Source organism: Brachionichthys hirsutus, unplaced genomic scaffold (assembly GCF_040956055.1).
Source record: "Brachionichthys hirsutus isolate HB-005 unplaced genomic scaffold, CSIRO-AGI_Bhir_v1 contig_288, whole genome shotgun sequence".
In the NCBI taxonomy this organism is placed as follows: Eukaryota; Metazoa; Chordata; class Actinopteri; order Lophiiformes; family Brachionichthyidae; genus Brachionichthys; species Brachionichthys hirsutus.
Window position 1 is genome coordinate 252338 of NW_027180369.1, and position 18292 is coordinate 270629.

Below are 18292 nucleotides of genomic sequence, written 5' to 3' on the forward strand. Positions count from 1 at the left end.
ATGCAGATGACATGAAGCAACAAGGTCACTAACGGGAATATGCACAACAATATTGTGCTTAAGGCTACACAGTCCAGATAACAAACATTGCATCTAATCTGATTAAAGGATACAATGACCATACTATTAATCATTTCTGAATTGTATCTTTCAAAAGATCCATGAGGAAAATATTCAAATTCCAAAAAATCCTGAGTGGAACATTTTATAGGCAAACAGATTTATTTGGTATACAGATTCTAAAATCAAGAGCCAGTAATGAAAGGTTCCGTTAAACAAAAATGTTCATGACTTTGTGATAAAAAAAAATCTTTTAAATAAAATTAAAGCTCACCCTACAGGCTTAGAACACTGTCTAAAGCTGTTATCAGTGAATGCTGTTTGCAAATGGTTGATTAATTACTTGCACAACCTCCTGACTTCGTTGAATCGAGATTGCACAACATCGTCTGTTGACATTAGGATTAATTACAGATATGTGGTAGATAAAGACAGATGTATACACACACACACACACACACCCATCTATATATATATGTTTATGCAAAAATATTTGCTTCCTCTCGTCACAACATGATTATTATCTATAATAGTCTAATAGTCATGCCTCAGGGATAAAGGGTTTTACTTTATCAATCATAGACGGATGACACCTAGTGGTGAGAAAGCATATTTTTCCTTTAGAAAAGAGAGGAAACTAAATATGGACGTTTTCGCTGCGGTCTCTAATGCAGTCTGCAGCGACAGCCAAAGGAGATCTGTGAGGTATAGTAGACGTATCACAACTTAAATTAGCAGTACTTTTTTTAAAGCCACATATTTACCCCCCACAGCCAGAATGGACTGAATATAGTTACATTTATTTACATATTTTTTTACTCATGATCTCTATCTCTCTAATAGCATGAAAATGGTATCATGGTTCCTCCGCTCTTGAGCAAGTTTTAAATGATCGCCCTGTGTTCTGGGCCTGTGAGAAAATGTGTGTGCTGCCTGACTGAGCTCCAGCCCTGCAGCAAAAATAACATTCCATATCTTAGTGACGGTGTCCTGCTAAACAGAGGCACTTCTCACCAAGCATACCTCGGTGTATTGGAACCATCTGGTGCAGTTTGCGATTCCTTGGCTCAAGCTTTTACTTCATCTTGTTTAGATTATCATGGCTCCCTGCATTCAAGATTAAGAGAAGCTATTACGCTGCTGATTCGTTGTTACCCTCAAAATTCAGCATCCAATGCTGCAACCCGTTCCTGCATTCCGCATGCTAAACATTTGATGCGAATGTATGGTCAAATCTGTTCTGTAGTAAATCTGTGTTTTATATTTTGTAAATTTACAGTGAAGTTTTAAATGAGCTATATCGGGTAGTATTCTATAATTCTAAAATACAGTGAAAGGTTTCCGTGCATGTATAGTGCATGTATACTGGGGGTCTTTTTTTTTAGCATAAAATCCTATGAATGAGTTAATATTTTGTTTTTAGATTGAGTCACAAACATTTGGCACAATCTTTAAAATCTTCAGGTTCATCAGGAAATAAGAAGAAAAAAAAGTTCCTTTACATCCACGGTGATGTCATTTCTGCATTTCCACGACGCAGTGTGACTGGCAGCTGATATGTAAGCCTGATCCATCACTGGGAGCCTGGAAGATAATGAGAGTTGTTTTGGAAAGCCCACTGCAAGATGCCATCAATGGAACCCTGCTGAGAAGCACGGACCAGAAAAAAAAAAAATCAAGCGCTTATGATGTCAGTCCAAACAACACTGTCACACAACAGCAATCGTCGATGCATTATTATTACATTTATCGCATTATATGAGGTCACACACACACGTATGATCAGAGGTGCTGCGAACTTGTATCCAACACACTGATGGTTGTAATCATGGTCATGTGTTGTGGATGTATAACTTAGCCTCACTCACATCTCCCAGGATGGAGTTTATTTCATCTTTAAGGAGGCCTTGCTCAACAAAGGAGGAGCTCGGATCATGAGCGAGTGGATTTTGAACCCCGTTGACAACCTAGTCACACACACACACAATTTTTATATTTCTAAAAATGCACAAACTAATGAAACTTGTTCTTTTTTTTGCACACTTGTGCAGACACACCTGTAATCCTCTGGATGCAGCCTCATTGACCGTAGAGCTTCCCCAGGTCCTGGCGCAGGACAGGCAAATGGAGCTCCCACTAGGAAACACAGGGATGCTGTCAATTGCATTGTTTTCTATGGAGTCTAATGTTACCTCCAATCAATACATGTGACTTCTTCATGTCGAGATTACATGCAAAGAGGTTTAAATTATATCTAATGGCAAACTAAGTATTTTAGATTATACAGTATGAATATATGACAATATCAAATTGTGAATATAATATATTAGATAATCACATGGACTCATATGGGTTTTATTTGTATATTCTGCTGACGATCCATTACTTATCATTAGCTGGATAATGCTTACACATTCTTAAGTTGTATTGTCGATCAATGCAAACGGAAATAGGAATCCATAGGAAGGCCGTTTCCAGTCATAACATATGTACACTCTGATGCATAGAGGCTTCTGGGAAGCATACACATTGTCCTATTATGAGTCTACGCCACAGAGGAAGTGAGGGGGTGGGTTTCATACTTGGAGAAGTGGCAGTGTGCGTGGAAACGCCCCAAACACTGGAGGCAGTGAGTCAGCTCTCCTCCTACTAGATGACAAACACCACACGCCTCCCTCAGAGTGACCAGCTCCTCGCCTGCGCACTGGGCACATATTTTATGGCCTATGTTTTAGCAAGCGCTGCTAATCTGGCATATATAGTATTGACATAAAATTCCAAAATATGGATTGTGCAAATGGAGTAAAAGAAAAACTATCATCTATACCAAGAGGTTAAATATAGGTCAATAAGTTGCTTACCTGGTTCCTGATTCCAGGAGCATTCATGGAAGGCGTTACGCCGGCAGACGAAGATGACAGTGAGAAGAGGGAGACGTTGCCGGCGGCGTCACGGGGGACTGTGTTTACTTGCTGCGTCTGAGCCAAAATCACCAGAAAAGTGGGGTTCATTGCTAATATTTTCATAATAGCTGGAACATTTGACAAAAATTAACATTAAAACAGCCATTATAATCTGAAGACATTCTGCAGGTGCTTGCACAGATTGTCATATAAAGATTCTTACCTGTAAAGGTAATTGAGCCTCCTCTGTTTTCACTCTGTTCCCACGGCACCTCTTGCACTGCCAAGAGCCACTGAGGGAATAAAAAAATAAAAATAAAAATAAGCATGAAAACTATGTAATTTGGTGAAATGTCTATAAAATATTACAGCATGCTTTGGTTTTCATTTCTCACCTTGGGATGGATGTGAGTGGAGGGTCCAGGCAGGTCAGATGGAAAGCCTGAGGACAGCCATCACAACAAATCAGCTGCCCTCCGTCCTTACAGGCTGCACACTCGTCATCATTGAAATGAACCTGCATGCGCGAGGGACAGGTGAGAGGCACGCTGACAGAACGGCGAGTGTGGCGCTGTTGATCCACTACCATGCCCACAGTTGTCTCCCCCCTGTGGTGAAAAGAGTACTTGGATCGGCACGCTCCAGACATCTCGTGACCGCGAGAGTAAAACGCCTTGCTGACTTTCATGCACGTTCCGGCAGCTCCTATGAAACGATGAAGGTCTTTGTTTATCTGATGATGCAGGATCATTTTAACAATATCCGTGACTGTTTGGAAAAACAGCTCAGACAACTCACCCAATGACTTATTGTCTGAACCAAGTGTCTGCTTGTTACAGAGCTTCTCTGTGGAATCACAGCCCACTGGTGGCTTAGCCGTGGAGGCAGAGGAAGAGGAAGACAGGCTGACCGGTGCCTGGCCTGAGGAAGAGGATGACACCTGAACACCTGGATGTGGCAAGAAATCATCATATATGCCTATTTTAAATCGAGTTTGAATTACTATTTGCAGCTGATGGCTGCGTGGTCGGACCTCCACTCGTCACTTTGTACAGCCTCACTTTGCCATCTGGAGGAAAAAAGCATTTTTATTATGTAATCACTCTATTACTGCCAAGAGATACTTGAAATACGATATCAATAGAGATGTTTAGTGGCACGTAGAACCTGCTCCATCGCTGGTTTTGGCTCGATATTGTGTTTGCGGATCATGCGAGTTTTTTCCTCTGTCCTTGTGGCTCCTCTTCTTAATGTGAGCTCTAACACGATCTTCAGAGGATCTCGTCTCGTCTGGGGAACCTGTAGCATCCCTTCCTGCCAATGCAATGCCAGTACCGATAAAATAGCGCAGATTTAACACAAAGATTATTATGAGATTATCATAAGATTCTGTCCAGGAAGCACAGGTTGAGAGAGAAAAGGACTGGGATGGATAATATCTTACTCAAGTACTTAAACAAAATAAAAATAATAATCATATCACCCAACTTGTAGTTGACATACCGGATGGTAAGTTAGAGAGCAGCATCTGCAGCTTGGGGTAGCTATCCAGGTTGTAGTCTCTGAACAAGTTGTTCCAGAAGGCCTGGATGGTGGATCGACTCTGCTCCAGAACCCAGGACAGGAGCGAGTACATCGCCTTGTGGATCCCTTCTCGCCCCTCCTTCTCCAGCGTGTCCTAAGACAGGAGGTGTGGAGATCAGCAACATAATCCGTCAGATGGGTGACAACTCTTTGTAAAATCACTCCTTGTTCAGATTTACTTACAGTCAGTATTCGGTCAGTGATGATATTTTTGTCCGCCAGACCATAGAGGAGAGGAAACGGGTCGTGTACGGCCATTGCAATATCTGTCCGTAACTCCCTCAACAGGGAGCGAAGGTTCGAGACCCTAAAAGCCTCCGTTCGTGACATAATCCGCTTTGTGAGTAAATGAAACTTGAAATGAGCCACAGAGGAGATAACCTGAAATTACACTAAAGGTAGTCTGGATGGAAGAGGCGTGTCCTTCTTAGTGTTTGACATATTTGCTTCGTATCGTTTCCTGTTGGCTGATAGGCGACGCATATTGAATGACGTTGATCTTTAGATTTCACTACGTCCCACATGCATTAGTGCTGAGATTTTTCTGGAAACTCCACAGTGACAGCGCCGACTGTCTCCGTCCACCTGTAGACCCCGCAAAGGGATCAAATGGCAGGCGGTCCATCTTGGCCGGGGAATACCTGTCCTCAAGACATGAGCATGAGACATCCAGCGCATTATAGTGACAGTTTCCTCTTAAAAGGTTCTTTCCACTTCAACTTCCCCTAAACGTGTTAACATGATCATGGCTGAGCCTTGCAATGTGTTGGAGGTTTTATCAAATATAGAGGATCATTAAAAATATTTGGTAGTAATGGCAATATAATATCAGGGAAAAGTGACCAGAATATTGATGTCTGTTGGTTTCATGAAGACCCACTTCCCAAACCGTGGACGTATCAGCCGAGCGAATGGTGTTCATGCATCTGCTGTGTGCTCCATGCAGTTGCAAGTTCAAATCTGTGAGTGAGTTAAATGTTGGAATAAGATCAATAGAATAAAAAATAGGGGACATCATGTATCCGTTTCTTCACTCTTCTTCAATTTAAGTGTCTGATCAGGACTCAGTATCGGTATCGGTTCAAAATCAAATGACTCGGAAACCTGATCGGGACATCCCTACTTTCAACTGTCACTTTAATGTTATTATTTTCTATTTCAATAAAATAACTTGGCTATCAAATAAAGCTAGCTACCATTAGCTGCCACATGAATCAGGATGTTGTGTGGGCTCCCTGTCTTTCTTAATTATCCAGCAAGGTTTTGTATTTGTATTGTAGATGTGAAGATAATTCGAGACTTTTCCTTCTTATATTACAATAGATTATGGTAAAAAAAAAACATTTAATTTAATTGATTTTTAAACTCTAACAAGAAGCTGGCCATTTCTGCTTCACTTTGTTAGCTGTAAATGGACTTGAAACTGTGTGTAAGAGGTAACATTTTCAGTTGTTATTGAACAGAATCCACGATAAATAGAGCAGACTATCATGCTTCCAGGCGAATGTTGATGGTTCAGAGAGTGAAGCCCTTTAATCTGTAATTTATTCATCATTAATCATCATTACATTATTCATAGCGGTGAACAAGGACCACTTCTACAGAGGGACGTTCACAACATACATATTACATTATTATATACAGTGCAGTGCATTACAGTGGATCGTTACATGTGTATTACATGGATGGAGGGATGGGGAGAGAGGGCAAGAAAGGAGGTGGGGTTGGAGGAAAGATGGGGAAAGGAGAGGTTGGCAGGAGGAAGTTGTGATAGTCAGTTGTCTTTTTATTACTTCTTTTTAACCACAGTACTGTTTGTTCTATAAAAGTTAAACCCATAGCGAGAGAGAGAGAGAGTGCCACATTTTCACAGCTACTGTTAAGTGAACCTACTAGAAGTTGACTCTTATGTGAATATCAAATGAGATACACTTTGTCATGAGATGCTATAGAGATGCTAAAAAAAACTTTCTAAGATGCTCAACCTCCTTCCAGAGACCCTGGAGGGAAGGCCAGAGGTCAAAGATCAGATCAGCGTGCATGCGTGCTGCAGACATTCAGACATGTTCGGCCATCTTGAAAAACGGCCGACTCCCTTATATTTCTCCTTCTGCGTCTAGGCGTCATTTTTGGTGCTTTCCCTTTTATATATAAAAAAATACAAAACATAACAGCGAAAAGAATTCTGTTGCTCGTCCTTTTTCATTTTTCCAAAATTTGTTTTTTTGCTCATTTTCAATCGATCGTTTGTTTTCACCCCACCCCCTTTTCTCCTCCAGTCACTTACATATTGACAAAGTATACAATATTTTACAACTGAACAAGACTGAAAGATAACATTTGATTTGTCCAATCAGATACAAGGTCAGCATCCTATGTCCAATTGGAGAAGTCAACTGGAAGCTAACCAGTTTTAAGCAACACAACAAGCCTATGGTGTGAAGGGAGCTGTCCGGCGTCAGCTCTGCATTAACATGAGCATCCGCCCTCGGGGACACTGGGCTCTGCCGGTTTGTCCAGCTTGATGTCAATCACTGGGAATTGTCCAGTTAAGGAAAAGTGAAGTAATTTGATCCGTCACGTTCCTGTAAAATGGACAGAGACAAAAATAGCAGTGTAGAAATACATGGCATATAATGCTAAGTCTTTCATAAAGATTATTAATAAAAGAACAAAAGTATTTGCATTGAAATATACATAACGTACACATTATGCAAAGCTATTTCATAACAATGGAGAATAGATTATTCTCTTATAATATCCTGTCCTGGATTTTGGTGTTTCCTCTCTCTCCAGCCATTAAAAAAGAAGCTTTTAGCAATAAGATGCCTATTTGTTGGCAGTTTAGCCGTCAGCACGTTGAGTCACAGCGTGCATGAAGGATACTGCCTTCGGGATTCGCATCGTCCAAGCTTTCCATTCCAGGTAGGGCGGCGGCGACCCGACGAAACAGCTAAGAGCGCAGACGAGAAGAGTTACTGAATATCAATGCAGAAATACTCCATTACAACTAGAGGCTCCAACATTAGTTATTTTGTGATGTTGTATTTTTTCACAATGCATCATTTTAAGCCTATTTGAGTAAATGAGTGTGCATTCTACAGTGTGTGTTTCCTACTTGTGTCATACACACAAGGTGGGATGTAGTCTCTGACTCCACCGCACTAGACGTGTCATTCGTCTCATGAGTTGTGGGACACAAGAAAGGCAGAAACCCATCGGAACAAAAGGCTGCTTTTTAACCTTCTGAGATCTGCAGGAATCACCTGCTTGACATTGCAGCCTCTCTTGGCACTGGTCTCAATGAACATGACGTTCAGCTCTTTGGCTCTCTGCTCGCCTTCTTCGATCATGATTTGCCTGGGAGAACATCGGGGCCGATTTCAGCATCACAAATTCATCATCGGTGAAAGAAATATCTCCATTGTTAAAGACATTGTGATCTTTATTGTCCCAATCTATTCACCTCTTCTCTTCCAGGTCTGTTTTGTTGCCTACTAGCATGATGATGACATCACTTCCTCGCTCTGTCCTGACATCGTCGATCCATTTGCAGGTCTGCTGGAATGAGTTCACATCTGGGAAGATATTTGATGCATTAAATCTTGTGTACCAAAATGACCTCGCCACACTGTAAAACGGTCACAGGGGAGCAGGTTGGTGCTCACTTGTTATGTCATAGACAACCACAGCAACTGTAGAATCTCGAATGTAGCTGGGAATGAGACTCCTGAAACGCTCCTGTCCGGCAGTGTCCCACAGCTGCAGCCTTACCTGTATTTATGGACACACAAACACACACACAGAAACAGACACACACTCCTTCAGCAGCTGTTTCCACATTAAAAGATCACTCGACGCTCACGCTGCACGGACATAAAGGCCTCGTAAGTACACATCCAAAGGGATGAGCCAGTATGAGCCTGCTCAGGCTGACAGAGCATATTATCCTGACAAATAATTAATATTAATACTAGCTAAAGTGGATTAGCCAATGGAAACGCTCTGACTTCTTTGGGCTGGAAAAGCATCAAAGCTACTGCGACCAGAAATAGCTTTAGGATAATCATGTTAGTCTCTCAGCGGTTAAGCAAATCGAATCAAGAATAAGTGAAAGCAATTCTTATTTGCAAGTAAAGAAATTAGAAAAGACAATTCAATGTGCATCTGCATGTGAATTTGATTTAAAATTGAGGCTTCCTACTGTTCGGTCCTCCAGGTACATTGTCTTTGATAGGAAGTCAATTCCAATGGTCGCCTGTGGTGGGGAAAGAACAAGAGGGAACACAGTCACCAGTTTAATTGAGACTAAATGTCTGCCTGCAGTGTCTGTTGTTCCTGGCACAGTTGAAATTAAGGAAAATACAAAAACATGATTTTAAAAAAAGAGCCAATAAGCACTAAAAAAAACAATTTACTGTGCAACTAATCATTCAGACTTATGTAGCTCATACTTCTTCTTGTTTTTTATACTGCTATTTTAGTAGCTACTGTTGATGAATACATTTTGATGCAAAAAAAAACCATGTTATTCATTAGTACTATTATACCACAGAAAATTAGGTTTTTACTAGACTTGCAGTGATGAGTTGAGGTTTATAAGATAACTCTGACCAAAATGAAAGTGATTATAGAGTTTACGGAGGACGAACCCCCCCCCCCTCCTGGAAGTACAGTTGTCAAGAATTTAGTCCTTCTTTACTCTGAAGACTTTTGTCCTGCAGTCTTACCTGATACGTGTTATCAAAACTGTCATACATGAATCTAGTGATGAGAGACGTTTTCCCCACTGGAAGAACAGAGAGACAATGATTTTACACACATTACTGAATCTGTTCTAGAACAATTTTCACCAACATATCTGTCCAATAACATGTTTTATCATCTTATTGATAATTTAATCCAGAAACTCTAAAAGAAAAACAAAGACTGTGAAAGTCTGAGCTGATGATCTTGTTTGGTCTGATCAACAGCGACCCCAGAATAAGCTAACTCTATGCAGAGACAGAGAAATGTTTCAGACAGGAAAGAATATTTGACTGATCCGCCCGATTTAATAACTTGAACAACTGTGATATATCTGTGTTTTATGCAGCTGCCCATCTAATCTTATTGCATTAGTTGTGTTTGTGTAAAGCTGTGGAGAAGTCCACTGCAACCCACTGTAGGCTTTAAATGCTGCATTACGTATAACTGGACTTCTATAAGAGGATGAAGATGAGCTCCTGCATGGTGAGCCCCACGTTATTTTTTTTACATCCCACCCAGCACCATCTTAGCACCATTTGTGACTTGGGTTGAGACTTTTCCAGCAGGCCCCCCCCTGCAGGCTCTCACGCAGAGACCTCCACGCAGACGGCAGGAGCCATGCTTTGGGCAGTGGCCACCACACCGGGCCTCGTTTTCAGCACCGTGGACAGCAACATTTTTGCAGCGCAAGGCCACGCAGACACGCAGCATCACAATGGAAGGCACCGGACAAGCCAAGCGGCTGCCACATCTGGCCTGATGAGGTGGAATCGGCTGCTGGACTGACTTCTTGACATCTGCGCGCCTCCTCTGCTGGGTTTTTTTTTTTTTTGTCTGATGTCTGAACACGTATTCAGGCATCGGAAATATTATCGATCAGCAGCTCCTCAATATGTGCACACATGCAAGTCATTCCCGGATACGCTGATTATTGAATGTATCGTTTAAATCGTTGTAAGACGCTGTCATGTCCGCAGCTTTAGGACCGTTTCGTGATTTATAGGACCGAACCGGAGGCTTGGAGATACGAGACATCGCCAGCCTTGGGTGTGTCCCGACCGAACACATGGGGGACTGTTTATTATCTTCTCCGCGAAAACACGGCCGGTCGGGAAAATAACGGAATTACGATGTTGAATGAGAACAATGCGACGGAATTATACTCCGTATATATTTGTCGCTCTATGCAACCCCTTTAAAACATCCGAATTCAAAAACCGATCAGCTGATCTGATGTGACTTTAAACAATGTGCGACAAAAACAACAACACAAAATCAATGACATTGCCAGTTATTTTTCTCGTCGATCGTGATCAGGAATGATTCATCTAAGGTTGCAATTTCTTATAAGCCTGCGTTTTTTTTGTTATTTTTTCCGTCTTCGATTAATCAAATTTTCCACAGTCACAGATTGTGGCGAGTGGAAGGCCCCACGGGCGTCACACCGAGCAGCAGCATCAGCTCGGGCATCCTCGAGAATCAGCTCAAACTTTCAGAATCAGCACACATTACATGCATGGCCTTCAACGTGTACGCATGTTGTGGCGTGAGAAGCGAGGCGGAGGGGGGGGGGGGGGGGCACACAAACCGCCCCCTGGAACTGACTCACCGCTCTGCTCTCCCAAAAACACGAGTTTAAATTTCCTCAAAGGATTCCCCAAGTCTCCTCCAGCGGACATGGCGGCAGAAAAGGCAGCTCAACTTGGATGTATCGGATATTGTCTCGGTTTCTCCTCCGCTGTGGGTCCGCCTCTCCTCGCTGAATGATGGGAATGGGAGTCAGCGTCCTCCCGTCGGTGTTGGTCGGGATTCTGCGCATGCGCGACCTCACCTAGATCATTCCGTCACGATATTGGACATGATGAATAAAACCCTAACAGCCTTTTTCAGTTCCTCAAATAAATCGTGTTTGTAAAGAATTTTTTTTTTTACAGTGCAGTGAGTTTGATTATATTAACAATTGTGTAACATTTTTAATGAGCTTTGCAGTGACATTACATCCACATTTCATCATCCTCATTTTTTACGTTCAGTCACAGGAAGCACAACCGCCATGCTCATGTTCAAAAATCAAACAGCTCAGCCTCCTTCTCTTTCCAGAAGGCAAAGCTGCGGTCAATGTATTTACAAATGTCATCATTGTCGAACGATGAGAAGTCCGTGTCTCCGCCGCACGCATCGGGAGGAGCGGTTTGAGCTGCGACCTTTGCTGCGAGACCGGAATCAGGCGGAGGCAACGCCGATGCCGATGGACGCCGCCGTGGCTTTGAGTCGCCGAAGAAGCTCACTTTGATGTCCTCAAAGCCGTCGCGCCACCGTCGCCTTCCTTCCTGAATTTCCTGGAGAACAGCCTTGTGGAAGTCCCTCACCGTCTCCCACGGGAAAAGCCCGACATTCTCAAAGATCTCGAAGCAGAGGAGATGCCTCGTCTTCCTCTCTTCTGGCGGCAGCTCCTGTTCTAAGATGTGAAAGTACCCCAGCATGAAGAGGTCGAGGGTCAGGTCATCGTGGCTCATCACAGCGCCATCCGTGCCCGGCAGGAATTGCTCCGGAGAGTAGGTTTTTTGAAGTATTGGATTTTTGGGGGAGTCAGAGGAAGACAAATTAAAAGACGTGGCTTTTAGTTGCAGTTTATTCCTCCAAGAGTTGATCATTTTGTCCACAGCGACTCGTTGTCGGAAGAATTGAAACACGGACGTGATCTTCTCGGGGGTTGATCCCCCCCGTGACGTTGCTTGATGCATCTGCCGCTGCCTCACCGCTCTCAATGAAATAGCGTACGCAGATTTCTTCCAGTGGCTCAGGAAAAGCACCGCGATGCGCTCTTTCCGTAAGCTGGTGGTCTCAATCACAGATTTAAGTCTCTTGGGTGTATCGCGGTGGCTCATCCCACAGCTGAAGCTTGTGTTCACAGTCTCATTGCTAACTCCCAAAGCTTTGAATGCTGCCTGACCTCCTTTTGCAACTCCAGAAAAGGGATATATGCCACTGATATGGCCTTCAAAGTTGGATCTGAGGTTTCTTACTGACACTCCAAATTGCTGGATCTCCCTCTCCACCCTCTTTCTCTGGGCTCTCCTGCAGCTGTTCATCTCCAGGTGAGGCCCAAAAGCTGACGCCCTTCCCACAGGGTGAGTCTTGCATCCAGAGGCCCCACCATGCGTCGGCACTGCCTCTCGGCCGCGTTGCGCCAGTGCCTGGTCCGATTCCCCTCCTGATGAATTTCTGTCCCCCTTCAAACCCTTCATCCTTCTCGCACCCCCTTCTTCTGTAAATTGAGTCAGGTTAGACAACAGCAGGGACATACTCTTAACAATCTCCGCGACACGACTGCACCACACTGGCAAAGTTGGTCGTATTTTTCCTTTTGTGTCCATTTGTGGTAGCGCCTCTTTGTTGAGGGAAATGTTGAAAATTGGGCCGGGTAAAATCGCCCTCAGCTCCTCCGTCAGTCGGGTCAACTCCAGCTCATAGGCTTGGCAGCGCTTCTGCAGGGACAGAGTCTCGATCTGCTGCTGCAAGTACAGCAAGTCCTCCTCGGTTAGGAGTTCACCAAAGGGCCCCAAGACCGCATTGTGGGTTTGGGAGTACTTCCAGCCGTCCACTGGGGTGTAGCCATTAGTCGTGTCCTGTTAGAATGAGATGAGGAAAATATTGAACCTTTCTTTGAGCATCGTTGTCTTCAAAAATCATCTTTGATATGTAAACTGCAAATGCAGAACTATAGGCTCAGCAAACACAGTCTGCAACCAGATAGCGATGCATAAGTACCTGATTCCACCGCTCCTCTTCATCCTGCAGCCTGGCTTGCAGCTGCCGCACCATCACCTGCCGTTTCCATTCGGCTATGGGGCGACCGGCTTCATCATGAGTGGGCACCAGGGAGTCGATGTCGGTCTGGATGACATCGACGATCGGATCCTCCTCCGCAAAATCCTCCTTGTCAAGTTTCTGTTGCCGTTCAACACCCTAAGGTGTTCAGAGAGGTTTACTATCTGAAGCGTTTTCATTCATTAATCTCCTAGCTGGTCTGATATATTTTTTACTGTTATGTTTTGTGCTGAGTGAAAAGTTCATGTTTGATTTAAAGGCCCCCTGGCTCACCGTCTGCCCTGTGAAGACGGCGGTGAAACCAGCGTGCCTTAGAGACTTAATGGACTTCATGCAAGACGTCAAGGTGAGATCTCGCTCTGGTGGCTTCAGCTGATTGAATGAAGACACCACTTTAAACAGACAACAAAAAGTCAGAGATCATAAATATATACACTTGTGCATAAAATGCATTTTATTTCCATTAACGTTGTGCATGTTCTTGACTGGTCATCGTGAGGCATGTAATCGTTAAACAAAGGAACACTCAGCAGTACAGACTAATTCCCTTCAGTCACATTCATAAATAATATCTTAATGTCATGACACGTGGTCTGTGTGTGTGTGTGTGTGTGTGTATGTGTGTGTGCGCGCAGTCACCTGAGGAGGCCACCTGTACATGCTGGATGGAGCCTGGAGAGTGTCTCTTTGAAGTGGCAGCAGGAGCCAGAGAGGAGGAAGAGGTCACAGGAGGTGGGGATGGAAGACGAGGCAGGGGGAACACCTCCTTCCCTGGCTGCGGGACACACACACACACACACACATGCACACACATGGTGTGATCCAGGCTTAAAGAGACATATTCCACCCTTATTAGAGTGTTTATATGCCCAAACATATGACATAGTGTGGTTGTATCGGTATCCTTTGACACAATTTAGTGCTTCGTGTTATCTTGCACACAATGTTCTCTGAATTATTGTTTGCTAAACATTCACCTTTCCCTGTCTCCTCAGATATGCTTACTCGACAACCCTTGAGACCATGTTTTGTCTCTCATGGGATATAAATGTTTTTTATCTTTGTCCTGACCTAACCTCTCACTCATAACTCCCTTCTCCCTTATGCTGAGATCCACAGGCCTCATCATATACATATTTTGTGCATACGTCGAATCATGCAGCCACTATGTGCATGTCATGACATGTGCCCTAAGCTGCTTTTATTAATTACTATATTTTTAATAAAATAAGAAAAGACAACTCTGAGACTCAGATCTTTAGTTAAACTCATTTTCGCCACGGCAATAGTTTTCACGTTTTTTAACGAGATCAAGTGATTTTCATCCTAGGAGGCTTTTATTCTAGCTATTTTAAGCATATCTTGTATAAAACAAGTATATTTGACCCATGGTTGCACTGACACAAGAACTGACAGTGGCTCATACTGTGATTTCAGCCGTTTCAGTGATAATTGGTCACCTTGCTGCATGGCTCCATTTTGAATGAGCTTTTTGTCTGACCAGAGTTTGGACCAAACGGGGGGCTCCTCTTTCTGAAAGCGACAAGAATAACATGGTCACAGTAGCCATGCTAGACAAAAGTTAGCAAAAGAGAATAGGAAATACCCCTCCGGGAGAGAAATGTGACACCGAGCATTATCACACAGCAGTTAGTACAACAGGGTAATCTAAGAGATAAGACCCCCATGATGACACACACACACACACACACACACACGATCAATGTAAAGGACATTCAGCGTGTGTGTGTGTGTGTGTGTGTGTGTGTGTGTGTGAGAGGCCACAGCTTGCAATGCCGGGAACCAAAACAACAAAACGGTGAAACAGTAGCCGGTCAGTTACAGCAGCGTAGGCCACACAGAGTGCGTTTAAAGTGTGTTTGATTCTGGAGAGAATGATGTGCAGCTCCAGTTAACCCTTACCGCACTCTGTGCAATACGTTGCCTTTAGTTCTACTTGATTACATGTTGAAGTGTGAAGAGGCTGCATGTCTTCTTAAAGATTTAATGTAATGCTAAATGCACTCATTTGTTTATTGCTCAGTGTTATTGTCTATTTTACCCGGGACACTCTTGAAAAGGAGATTTTATGTTATCCATCGGGATGTAGGGTTTTTAAATGATAAGATTAGCTTTCAGTGAAAGCTTTCCAAAATATAAATGATGCATAGTAAAGACGTTTATCTTTACCGAGAACAGAGTTTTATTATTTAAATATATGACATTTTCATTCAGTCCTATGTGAAGAAGTCATTTGTATTTCATTCACTCATCATAGTCTAAATGCATACAGAATGCATGCAGTATACTTACGACGGTCCAGGAGTTATGAAATTACAACAACACGGCAGATGAATGCTGAAAGGTTTAAAAATAATAATAAGAATTGTCTAAATAACAAAGCATGAAAACAATGAAATAAAGCAGCTAAAGGGCAAAAATCCAGTAGGTGTCATCGCTTTACCCTGGGGGTGCCTAATACACAATGAGACTGGGGACCAACATCACCTAGACCCAAACCTCAGATGGGGGGCCTTCTTGCTGTGAATAATTCAGGAAGTGGGATTGGATGTCCCACCGGGAACTATAGAATAATAGCTCTATAATGTATGTAACAAACAACGTACTGAGGGCTGGTGCAGCGTGTGTGTGTGTGTGTTGTTATTAACTCCTTGTTTCCCGTGAACAATCTGCATTCATGTGCAACGGTTTAATAAAACCAACAATAAAACACAACAACCTTTAATTCTGTATTAGTTTCAACACTCATTTATTTGTTTGCCTTATTTTTTTTTTTGACAAATGTAGAACACTCAAAAGATAAACGTGAGCACTGAGATTAAGACTCTATAACAGGTTTGCTTCTGTCGTGAAGCTCAGAGCAAGAGAACTGGCTTGAGACCATCCGCCCATGTCCACAGTGACCCCTCTCTCTCTCAGACCAAGCTGAGATGTATACAAAACTGATCCCTGGTCAGTACTTGACGAAGCAGCAGCGGGCCACTTAATCTTATTCATTATGGTATACAGAACAGAGTTAATAGCGTCTGTGTGATGCGACCCAATGCAGGAAAATCTAAATTTATATACAAGACAGACCCAAGAGGAACGTTTCAAGTGAGCCGTTGCGAGGATCATGAATGACAATACTTTACAAGCGGCACGTCACGGGAGGAAAAGCATGTCGCCATTTGCAAGCGGTAAGGCCGGAGGACAGGGACAGAACTCAGCAGAAGATTAGGACCTGCATGCTTTGATCCAGAGCCATAAGCGACCAAATCCTAGAAATAACCAACTCTTCAGAAATTATTAGCCTCTGCATTTAGAATGCAAAACCTGTAAATTGTTACATTGAGTTTTTTATGAATATGATACCCTGAACTATTAGGGCTGGAAGCATTACAGGAAAAGGCTGTGATATCTTCAAACGCCAGCCATATTTCTAAGATGTTATACAAAGTCATGTTGAATTAAGATGTTATGTGTAGGCGTGCAATGCAATTTAAGAACAATCATGACTAGAATGTTCCATTTGTCTTTCTGTTCCAGCAGAGAACGTATCAATTTCTGTGCATCTATCAGCTTCAATAAAGTTCAAACTTAATTACAGCAAGAAGGACCAAAGTGTTAAAAGGAAAATGATGTAATCCCTTTGGATTATTTGCTGAAAATCACAGAGGCCACAGGGTAGTATTAAATCTCAGACGATATGCTTACTGGTCAAAAAACATATTTAGACTGTATTAGGCTTCGTTGCTCAACAGGTTGGTTGACCTTTGGCATACGGAGTCCAGACTACATTCTGTAAAATGATTTTGAGTCCACTTGAGAAACGGCCGTTCAAATCCAGTCAAATATTACAGAGGAGAAAAATTGGAAAGACAAAATGGTTGGTTGACCAATTATTTAAGAGAAATAATGGATTTCCTTGTTTCTCTATTATAATATATATATATATTCGCTCTCCGACGCTTCAACAAGGATCGTCAATATAAAAAAAGGACTTACAAGCTTTTAGTTTTAAACAACATTCAGCTTCAGCTTTGATGTTTAGACATGGAAGGAGGAAGAGAAGGAAAAGAGGTGAAGACAGGGAGGCACTATCCGGTGCATGGACAACACTCTTGCTCACTGAATATAGTAACGTTCCATTTAGACATATTTCAATTGTACATTTTGATCTAGCAACTCAGCCAACCCATAATAAGCACTGATTTAATCAAAGTAAAATTCAACTGAATTCATCGTGCAAAACCTCTTCGTTCAATTTATGTAGGATTAAGAAGCTTGAAGAATCAGTGTAACCTTTTAGGAACCATGTTTACTCTCCTGCCATGTTAACGTGAAGGCTAATCTATCAATACGAGGATTGCAATGGTTAGCTAGAGTAGCACGACAAAGCGATACATCTATGCCAAGGTCACGCGTTATGTTGCAGTTGGATCAAACGATTCTGAAATAAACTTATTAGTTAACTTTACACATTTATGGTTTGTACATTTTCTTGTCCTTAAGCTAAGATAACCAGCCGCTTGTCGTTGCTTCATATTTACCATGCGGGTCATAATTAACTTTATCTTACACTTGCTTACTGTTACTGTCTGTTTCCCAAAAATGTTGAACTGTTTCTTTAACACGCCAAATGTCTGCTAACAGCAAATAAGTGGGAAGCAATCAGAAATAAATAAATTAAGAAAATAATGCTTTGGTTAAAAAAATAAAATGAAGTGCGTGATAGGAACCATTAACTCAACGAAGTACATACAACAAAAAACAAAACCAGTCACGGGTCCTGTCACAAAAATATGAAAGTGCAGAGAACGTGCGATAGCAACATTGAACATAATCTTTTATGGCTGTAAAAAAAAAAAGCTTTTTTTTTAATCTAATAAAGACTTATTTGGCCTTTGTCTAGCCAACACCGTCATTTAATAAAAACACAGCAACCTCGACTTGCTCTTTTCTCCTGACAAATCACTCCTGCTACTTTAATGTTACGGCGGCTGATCTGTTCGCTAGCTGAAGACCCTGCTGCACCTCTGCTGCAAGCGCCCCAAGCCGATACAAGCTGAGGTAACGTACAGTATATCATGGACGCCACCTACAGAGAGAAACGTCCCACTCCTTTTCATTTCTCTCCTCACAGATGACAGATTTCTACATGG

General features: G+C 42.5%; 3 protein-coding genes across 3 annotated transcripts; all 3 read right to left on the reverse strand.

Moving 5' to 3' along the window:
- Window positions 1-2139: 2139 nt before the first annotated feature.
- Window positions 2140-4877, reverse strand: LOC137914143 (autoimmune regulator-like). Its single transcript, XM_068757750.1, has 6 exons — window positions 4731-4877; window positions 4467-4641; window positions 3359-3911; window positions 3187-3256; window positions 2922-3038; window positions 2140-2196 (listed from the first exon to the last, which is right to left on the reverse strand). Exons 1-6 carry the CDS (start codon window positions 4875-4877, stop codon window positions 2140-2142), a joined length of 1119 nt encoding a protein of 372 aa, XP_068613851.1.
- A 2139-nt stretch (window positions 4878-7016) lies between these two features.
- LOC137914141 (ras-related protein Rab-6B-like) lies at window positions 7017-10975 on the reverse strand. The gene is made up of 8 exons (XM_068757748.1): window positions 10906-10975; window positions 9278-9336; window positions 8752-8805; window positions 8216-8321; window positions 8014-8125; window positions 7814-7907; window positions 7434-7500; window positions 7017-7081 (listed from the first exon to the last, which is right to left on the reverse strand). Exons 1-8 carry the CDS (start codon window positions 10973-10975, stop codon window positions 7017-7019), a joined length of 627 nt encoding a protein of 208 aa, XP_068613849.1.
- A 384-nt stretch (window positions 10976-11359) lies between these two features.
- Window positions 11360-14697, reverse strand: LOC137914145 (espin-like protein). The gene is made up of 5 exons (XM_068757751.1): window positions 14629-14697; window positions 13767-13902; window positions 13401-13519; window positions 13068-13247; window positions 11360-12925 (listed from the first exon to the last, which is right to left on the reverse strand). Exons 1-5 carry the CDS (start codon window positions 14695-14697, stop codon window positions 11360-11362), a joined length of 2070 nt encoding a protein of 689 aa, XP_068613852.1.
- Between the last annotated feature and the right edge of the window lie 3595 nt (window positions 14698-18292).